Genomic DNA, 10,275 nt, shown 5'->3' with positions numbered 1-10,275 from the left:
AAATTGAATTTTCATGCAATGGATTTAAAAACAGAAATTCAATATGTTTAAGAAAAAAGAAAGACTTAGGCTGTTACAACCAGTTGTTTGAATAAAATTTCACCCTTACGAGATCCTTAATAAAATACCTTTTTATTTGCCAGAAAATTTTTGGCAAGTAACATCATTTCTGTTTGATATAAATGCATTTATGTAGTACTGTAAATCATTTAAAAATTACATGGGATTACAGGATATCCGCTTTAAGAATCTGAACATCTTGAACCTATGACTGTTTTTACCATTGTCTGTTTCTATAATTCACCAGAAAGCAAGACTGACAATCCTAAGACTCTGAAAGCTGATCTGATAGTTCTCAAAGGGTTATACCAATGTATCACTAGTGTCACAAATCCTTGTAAAATAACTGTCTCTGTAATCCATTTCAGAGACATACTGTTTCTTGCTCTGCTTTATAATGAATATTCCTGACAGACCAATAGAAGGCCTGGGGCAATGGCCTAATACAACCTGGGGAGGTTATCACAATGATGTACAGGTAAGGTGGCAAGAAGGGGTTTAGAAACACTTCAAAACAATTAAAAGGTCCTGTGTGAATGTAGCTATGAATATAAATGTGATGAAACATTGAGGACATAGCTGAGAACAGCTGTATAAAACGAAAAATGGATGTATTATTAAGGCTGTTACTATATTGCAGATATTTTGGCCCCTTGTTTGTTGGAAAATGGCTGTCCCAACAGTCTAAAGTCCTGCATGTGTATTCCAGATCTCCCACCTGACAAAATGATGCGTAGGAGACTTTCCATAGCTGTCAGAGAGCTATCTTCTTTGGAGACAAAGCTGTTTTGGGTCTTCACACTTTCCTGAAAGTTGAATTGTGGGTTGTTTGTTTCAACTTTTTTTTCCCTTTGCTTTAAAGCAAAAAATCGTGAATTTTCTGTTTTGCTTTTATCCCCCCCAGAAATGGGCTCAGACTTCAGAAGGAAAATAATATTAGGAACCTTTAAGAAGAATCATTTCTTCTTTTTTCCTCTTCTTTAGTTAATCCTGAAATTTTACTGGGCATTGAGCGTGCAGAGGAAAGGCCTAAAACTGAATGACAAAGAAAGACAAAGGACTGAAGAACGGCAGATACTGTGTATCATGGAAGCTTCCCCACGAGTGTATTTCCACTCATGTGCAGGACCAGCAACCCTCTGGGATTGAAAGGTCAGCCCCGAATCAGGCTGCCACAGCCTGCTCCTAGCTAGGAAACAGCATAACAGCTCTTGTCTTGAATCTCAGGTTACCACAAACTCCTGGAAAAGAAAGAAAGGAAAGAAAATACCCTACATCACACCCACTCTTGCATAGAGCGTTTACAGTACAGTATGTGGCGGGGTGTTCCTTTCCTCTTGAACTGGAACACAGTGTAAACCAATACAAGAAGGCATAAGGCCAAGATGCAGGGGATGACAATAGCTATGGCTTTCACAGTGCTGGCTGTGTTGTCCAGTTTGATGACAATGTCTACATCATCTGGTGGGCTATGTCCTTCTTTATCTCTGTCTGTTGGTCCATCACAGCCCATAAAATCCTTGAGGATGGATCTTGGATATCCAGGTTCTACCTTGAGTATCTGGTTGTTGAATTTCCAATACTCCTTTCCTTTGTAGAAATACGTAAAGCCTGAGGGGGAAACACACACAGAGGTACCACTTATTTGTGAAACTGTGTACGTATTGAAAAGTTAATGAAATAAGTCACTTCTTAAAAGACGTATTTTAAGGTCCTTCAATTTTCATAGGAAGAAAACACTATTCTCAGCTCAGCAGTCTGGTAAAATGGCTCTGGCTGCTGTGCTCTCGGAACCATACTCTCTAATGCCTACAGAAAGCTCTGCCTAGAGAAATATTATGTACAGAAAACTACAGAGACCATGCTATACATAGGTACTTCTTATCCACACTAGAAAGAGAACTTTATCCTTTTTCCTGCCTGTAGGATTGCTGTTAGTGTGGTAATATCAATCTATATTGAAAGATGCTGCAACCCAGCCCCATGAATTGAAACACTGTTTGTCCTCAGGTTGCTATTGAGGACACTGTTCAATACATCATGAAGAGGCTTCCCCATGAAAACACCTCGAGGGAAATTCCTAATCATTTTAGTATCATGAATAATTGTGCTCCTCTTAAACAATAGGTTTCCTTTTGTCATTTGGACAAGAAATCATAATAAATCATAAAGCATAAAACTGGAGATGCTTTCCTTCATCGGCCAGGAATCTTAAGAAATAAATACATATTTATAGGATTTTGTGTTCTAATCTCATTGCTGGCTCTAGATCATGACCACTTTTTCCCTTCTCCTTTGTCCCCTTTATTTAATTTTCTTAATTACCTAGTTTATGTTAAGTTTGTGCCACCTTGCTATATATCATAAAACTTTCAAAGCCACTATTAATTCCTTTAAAAATAGAGTTTAAACAAATCTACAGTTCTATCTTTAATACTTCCCAGTAACTTATATTTGATAGAGAAGGAGCTAGTTTGTGGGAAGCTCAAATAACAGCAATACATATGATTTATGTTCCAAAACATTATGGCATAATAGACTTTGTAAGTTCCTGACAACTAAACTACAAACATGTACATTCATTGTAGGACTACTCTCCAAATTTTGTTTTTCGAATTGGGCATATATCCAGTTTTTAATTTCTGTCCATAGCTCCTTCATGTCAAGTTTGTTTGTGTCTATACTACTTGGATCTAATTCTTATTTTGAGATCAAGTTAAAAAAAAAAACAAGAAGAAATGTTTTAATGCTATAATTACTAAAAAACTATACTTTGGGAGCTACCTATTTTGAATAGAATGCATAATTTAGAGTTTATAATTATTAATGAGGGTTTTCCCCCCTATTTTATTGAGCATTTATTACAGAAGAGGCACTGTGTCAAAAGCTTAGTAAATGCCATCTCTTTTAATCCTCACAACTACTCTGTCAGGCAAAATTAACTATATATTCTTTTCAGGCAAAGATATTGAGGCTCGAAGATAGAATCATATGCCCAAATCTTGGTAAAAGCAGGATTTGGTGAAATCTTGGTCGAGATCTAGAGTCTGGACACAATGATTTTGCTAATAAGACTGGGTCTTTCAGAGATCTTCCATCTTTCATTAAATATTTCTTGGCTAAATAACAAAGGCTGTGACAGATATTGCCCCTGAAATGAAGAACTCTGATGTGTCTCAAAAAATTTCATAAAGTATAGACCTTCACTTCAGGTCACTTCATTTTGAAAATCATTCTGTTCAATGACATAAAAATCTGTGTTGCTTTTAGTTTCAAAGGACAGTTTTGCAATCAGAGCAACTTGCCAAGTGAAAACAGGTGTATGTAGACTCAAGTTTTTCTGCAGGGAGTTGGTATCTGATCACGCTAATGAAATCCAATGCAATTACTCAACAAGCTTGGATGAAAAAATGTTAAGGGCCTGCCAATAACAGTACATTGGACAATCATAATTGAATAACGGCATTGATCTGGAATTAAACAGACTTTGAAAATAAGTGAATGTACTCCTTATGTTTATAAACTAGAAACCAACAGCTGGAAGTGTTCTCACTCTTAATCTATAGCCAAAGGTAATTACTATAAAGCTACTGGGCATCACACAAAACTTAAGAAGCTTCCATTTTCATAGTAACACACTCCACGTATGGGAGTAGAATTGTAGCTACTGAACACACTTGTTAGAAATAAGAAGTCTAGTCCGTAGGAGTTAGATAATGTAAGTATTTGAAAAGAAGTAGACTGAAAACTTGGTAATAGAAATATGTGAAACCTTGATCCTGCAAAATTCAGATCATTCAATAATTGAGGTTTTCTTTTTTTCATTTATGAAATGTCAGTTAGTTGAAGGGATGTTTAGGTATTTGTAATTTTTTTGCCTTTTTAAACAGCTTTGACATTATATTCTTGTAGAAATATGTAAAACTTTGAGAGGAACAACTTCCACAGATTTTAATCTGAATTTTCATTTTTTGTGAGAAAGTCTGAATGAGGCTGAAATGCATTACTTGATCATTTTTTCCCCTTATATTTGACTGGACTTTACTGGTGAATTTTCTATTGCTTTGTCCTAAAAATGTAATGAGACACAGTCCACCATAGCTCTTGCATTATAACTTTAGTAGATGTTTCTTGATGGCAGTAACAATGTGTTCTATTTTCACTCTTACATGTTTATTAGTGAGAAGTTAGTGTTTAATAAATGTGAATAAATCTTGTGGAAATATTTGTTTGAATAAAATTTGTAGATTTTAGCAGGGAGAAAATATGGAGGTGGAAAATGAATATACCAAATCAACAGGACCAAGAATCAAAACTATTTTTAAAGTGGGGCTGCAATCAGTAAAATGAAATACAACAGTGTTAAGGTAGAATCTTGTATTTACCCTAAAAATTGCATTTGTAAGGAGAGATTATATATACCTGAGATGTGTGGCTTGACAGTAATTAATTAATGAAGTAACACAAAGGAGGGGGTGATTCTTTACCACAATTTTAGTATACTTAAAAAACCCATGTTGTTGTTTAAAAAACACCATGGAGTAATGAGTGCTAGGAAGAAATCATTCCACTCATACTCTGCATATTCTGCACAAATGAAATCTCATTCGGATTACTGTAGTTATTTTGGGGGGCTGAAAGTAAATAGAAAAAATAGGCAAAAAAAAAAAAAACTAAGGGGGAAAAAAAAAAAAAAACTAAGGGGGAAAAAAAAAAAAAAACTAAGGGGGAAAAAAAAAAAAAAACTAAGGGGGAAAAAAAAAAAAAAACTAAGGAGGAAAACAAGAAAATTGTTAAATTTATTATAAGCATATTATTATTACAATTGTGATTTTTCTTTATGCCCTTTACCCAACACACCCCTCCCCCAATACCCCTCCCCACCCCCCCATCTCTAGTATCCTTAGGTTTGTTTTCCCCTTCTGAAAGTTCAATGTATTGGAAAACAAGAAAATTGTTAAATGAATATGGTTACAGGTGAAAACCAGGAGGAGGATGGCTCAGGCAGTTACCTTCTGAGAAAGCCTGGGTTTACCTACTATAACAAAATGAAAAATTAAGCCAGCCATGATGGATTGTTAATTACTTTATTGATATTATACAGAAAAATATATTAACTTTTCTTCTTTGGAGATAGCTAATTCAGTGGGGCCAGAATATCCTAGTTTCAAACCTTAGATATATATCTTACCAATTTTATGATCATGAGCAAGTTTCTTAAACTAGCTGAGTATTGGTAAAGAGATATTTGTGCAGAGCAATAAAGTTAGATAATGAATTTATGTAAAACACCTGATACAGAGTGAGCCCTCAATAAGTGGCACCAGATAGGCATATTTCATTGTCAAGACAGTGGGATTAATATGAATAGGTAGACATTATAGGAAGGCATATTTCACCCTAATATGAAAAATATTCTTCAAAAATCTATAGCTGAATTTTAAGCTTGTGGATTTCTTTTTTCTTTTTAAAATAACCATTAGGAGAGGATTCCTATAATGGTGGAAAAGTGAATTAGAGAAACTGTTCCAGTGCTCATTCATCTCTGATGTTGTATTTGTTATGTGCATGGGCTTATCCTCATAGGGAATTACTTTGAATCAAAATAATTTATAAAAATGAATGTGTTTATTAAATAATTTGAGCTTACTTATCTTTGATATACAAACATAAGGGGAAAAACGATGTAAAATTTGAGTTTAAAATAAGAGGCCACAAGCGTGAGATCTCAGTGGAGAATAAGTGGAGAATTTGCTAACTAGACCAAGACCTTCCAGGTTGGTTGAAACTGCTGTTCTACAAGAATAAGCATTTCAGCTGAATAAGACATCTCCTCCACCCCAGGAAGTAAGTTTTTAGAGATGTGGAAAGGATACAATTAATTTCAACAACTAATATTTTTTGAATGTTTACTATGTGGCTGCCTAAGAAGAGTTTACACTAGAGAAGATAATGGAAAGATCAGCTGACTGTTGTAATACAAGATTTTGAGTGCAAGGGTGAGGGTACCAGAAAAGAATATTGGAAGACTCATGAAAGATGAACAATGAGGTCATTGTTGAAAGATATCAAAGAGGGGGCTGAACCAGGAAAGGTCCAGAAGACATAAACATATGTTGAATTTTCATCTGTAGTTTTTAGCATTTGCAAGCATTGATTTTCCCAACATCCTTTGTTTCTTTGTATTTTATAAAGTTTTATTCACTATGTGAAAAGAACCATGAGATTCCGAATATAAGCAAACCATTTTCTCCTTATGAAATTTAACCTTGAGTTAGGAAGATAGTGGGTAATGCTGTGGAAATAGGATCCTGGCATTCTCAGTCCTGTTTTGTACAACACACACAGGTATGAATTTTCATAGAGGTGGAAATTGATAGTATTTTGTCAGTTATGTTTTCATAACATCAGAATACAATTAGATATTTTCATTAGTTTTTTATGTTAACTATATTTCTTCATGGTTGTAGAAACAATTTAAGAAGGAGTTACACAGTTCAGAATATATAGTTCAGCACTATTGCACTCATTTATACTGAATGAATATTATTAAATTTTCAGGTGGAAGAGAATTGAAGAATCACTGGTCAGGAGGGAAACAAGAAGATTTTTTTGTTAATTAAGTATAATTGTGACTTATTTCCAGAGAAACTGAATTAAGTCTCAGATTCTAGAGGCCTTGTACATAGAAACAGGAAATTAAAATAGTTCATGCTAAAAAAATTAAGATTCTGTGTTATTTTTCAATGAATTAAGTCTCAGATTCTAGAGGCCTTGTACATAGAAACAGGAAATTAAAATAGTTCATGTGCTAAAAAAATTAAGATTCTGTGTTATTTTTCAATTACTTCAGAATGATGTCTTTCTTTTTCTTTGTTCTGAAATATTGCATATAAATTTTATTTTGAATTATTAATATGACATACCTATTTACTAATCAATGAATAAGAAGAGATATGTTCACACTTTACATATGCCAACAGACAGGGGAGTATGGATTATCCATGGTTGAGCCACCTTGCCACTTGGGATCTAGCTGAATCTCAAATTCTGAGATGCTGAGCAAAGAACATAGGCAGCTCTCAGATTTGTTCCTTGCTGTTGAAACACCATATATTCACTCTAGTGTGATTGTATTGAGCTGGGATCCCCCTAGTTTTGGGGCACTAAAAGCCAAAGAGTGCATGAGAAATTATAACTCTCAGTGTGCATTATTATCAGGTGTTATTATGTTTTCACGAATTTTTTTTTTCCTTTTTGTCTTTTTTACTGACTGGCAACGGGATCGCAACCCTCAGTGTTGCACCCGCACCACGCTCAGCCAGTGAGCTGGAACCGGTCTCCACATGGGATCCGAACCCTCGGCGGGAGCGCCGCTGCGCTCCTAAGCAGCGCACTCTCCAGTGCGCCACCAGGCTGGCCCTCATGAATTTTAATAGAAATATAGGTAAGGTTACGTCAAAGGTATTTTATTCATGAGTTCCATATTAAAATATTGCCTGTATCTTTTTCTAATTTTTTTGTGGTCTAAAATAAATTGAGGTTAAAAAATGTCTACAACATAATATTAAATATAAATCCAGGAAGGAAAACTAACATAAATATAATACCAGATAGCTCTAGTATGGCACTTTTCAACGGTTTTATTTCATATACTTAAAAAAGCCTAATGTGTTATTAAAATAGTTGGTAAACCTATGAAATGTATAACACATATGTTACATACCATTTTCTTTGTGCACAAAGGCTCCCTGAGGAGATTCAGGGATCCCCTTCCAGATTGTGATTGGCTTGGGATAGCCAGGGTCCATGGTTTTCATTTCTTCACTATATCTCCAATACCTAGAAAGGATAACAATGACAATAACAACAACACGTGCATGGAAATAAATTATGTATAGAAACAGTAATAGCTCACATTCATTAAATCCTTGCTGTATGCTCGACACTGTTACCTGTATACCTGTTACTGGTTTGCAGAACATCGGTTCTGATTTAAATCACTGGAGATGGTGGGTATAAAGCATTTATTCTGCTTCCTGTCTTACATATCTAAACAATAGGTATATTATTATATATATATATCCTGGATATATTAAAAATGAGTATTATTCAGTCTGCTAAAATTAATAAAAAATGCTAGCTAAGTATGTTACACTAGCTAAGTATACTTAAATTCATACATATATCAGAGGTTTTCAAAAATCTTTCTTAGGCAGCAGTATACTTTTAAAAAATAATCTTAAGCAGAATCTGCATTCGTTTATTCATTCAGCAAATATTTACTGAATACCTACTGTGTACGTGGCACTTTTGTAGGTGCTTAGAGATACGACCTTGAACAAAACTGATATGCCTAGCTCTCATCCCTCTTACACTTTAGGATATGTGAGGACATAGCCAATAAACAAATTTATCAATAAATAACCATTTGGTAGGAGGTGGTAAAAGCTATGAAGAAAACAAAGCAGATAAAGTTATCTAGGAATACAGGAAAGCCATTTTAGATTAGTGGACAGAGGTTCTCCCTGATAAACTGATATTAGAGCAGAGAGAAGTGAAGAGCAACACATATAGTTTTTAGGAGAAGAACATTCTAAGCAGAGCAACTAGGAAGTGAAAATTCCTGTGGCAAGCACATGGTTGTATTACTTGAGTGTCTGCAAGAAGGCTGGGATGACTAGAATTGAGTTAGTAGTGGGGAGACAAGGTCAGAATGGGAACCAGAGCCTAAGATTAGATAGGCCTTTGCAATGCAGGGAAGCCTTAGGTTTTCCTCTAAGAGACAGGAAGGTAATATGTATCTTGAGCACAGGATCTTCAAGATACGCCTTATCATTGAATAGAATAAACTGGTTGCTGTGAGTAAAATAGATTGAAGGGGGTAATGCAGAAGCAGGAAAACCAGTTAGGGTGTCATTGCAATATTCCTTGGCCTAGGATATCATCTGTAGAGTAGATGATAATTCAGGGGATTTAGGATATATTTTGAAGGGAGATTGGATTGGATGCGAGATATGAGAGAGAAGGAAGTTGAATATGACTCAAGAATTTTGAGCATGATCTTATGAAAGAATAATATTGCTATTCAGTACAATAAGGAAGCAGTAGAAGGTAAGCTGGGATGGTTTGAAGAGTCATGAATTTTGTGTTAGTTATGTTCAGACATCAAAGTGGAGTTGCTGGTGAAGAAATTGGGCATATGAATAAAATTGTAGGTCAGATTTTGATTGCTGTTCTCAGTGTATAGACAGTAAAAAGATAATAGCAAAGCTCTCAAGACTCAGAACTCTCAGGCTCCTATCTCCTCACAGGGCAGCCCTAGAGCCACTTTCACAGAACCCCTAGACACCCAGGGAACAAACTATGAACATCCCTACTTTGGATCACTCATTATTGTCTATATGTTTTAAGAGTAAAATGAGTTTATATCTTGAACGTTCAAAAGGACTGACAAAATGGAGTTCCCAGTGACACTGCCTGTGTTAGGGCAGGCATAATGCTCTCTGCATTATCTTCTTTAATCACTACAAACCCATAAGATAGTCATCACCATCGCCATCGAAGAGAGGAGAATTCCTGGAGGACCAGTGGATGGTAGGTAAATGTATAACCAGGTTTGCCTGATTTCCAAAGTCTAATTTACTCTTACCACCATGAATGAAGTTTCCAAATTTACTTGACACCACCAAATATGTTTTCCAAATTTATTTGACAATGCTTTTTCTTCTCCACTACAGATCTATGACCGTCTACTGAAGCTAGTGTTTAAACAACACAGGTTTGGAAAATGACACATTTATTGTGTTATCCATGAATTAGCTATTTTGCCTGAAATTAGGGGAAAAATGAGTATTTTCCAGTTTGGATATTTTTTCTGTGCTAGGTCTATGGAGGATCCTTTATCTACATAGTTATGAGATCTTATACAGAACGTTTTGCTATAAATTCCTAGAAATTTCACTCAAATAATATCTGGAATATTAGTGCTTCCTTCATCTTCAATGTTCACATGGAAAGGAGAAAATGATTGTTCCAGAAACTTTTCCAAAAGTAACCAGGAAGGCAGAGTTTATCCAAAAGGAGAAACAATGTCACAGGTACTTGTCACAGGGTCCCAAAACATGGAAGATGAGAACAGATCTGAGGGACAGACCACGAGAAGCTTCATAAAGAAGCACTGAGCTGAAAAAATGGTGACTTGGGACTGAAAAA

At 35.2% G+C, this 10,275-nt stretch overlaps 1 protein-coding gene across 1 annotated transcript in view; it reads right to left on the bottom strand.

The window, feature by feature from the left end:
* Nucleotides 1-991: 991 nt before the first annotated feature.
* The window catches only part of MMP16 (matrix metallopeptidase 16 (membrane-inserted)), a gene marked incomplete at its 5' end in the record, with an annotated part of 81,862 nt that continues 72,578 nt past the window's right edge, over nucleotides 992-10,275 (bottom strand). The window contains 2 exons of the mRNA XM_008576826.1: nucleotides 992-1,671; nucleotides 7,787-7,902. Of these exons, the coding sequence (XP_008575048.1) occupies nucleotides 1,337-1,671; nucleotides 7,787-7,902 (451 nt within the window). The remainder of the gene's footprint in view (nucleotides 1,672-7,786; nucleotides 7,903-10,275) is intronic.

The sequence above is a fragment of the Galeopterus variegatus genome, unplaced genomic scaffold (genome assembly GCF_000696425.1).
Source record: "Galeopterus variegatus unplaced genomic scaffold, G_variegatus-3.0.2 Scaffold1412, whole genome shotgun sequence".
NCBI classification, from domain to species: Eukaryota; Metazoa; Chordata; class Mammalia; order Dermoptera; family Cynocephalidae; genus Galeopterus; species Galeopterus variegatus.
The sequence above is the reverse complement of the archived record's forward strand: the minus strand, read 5'-3'. Positions and strand labels throughout refer to the sequence as shown.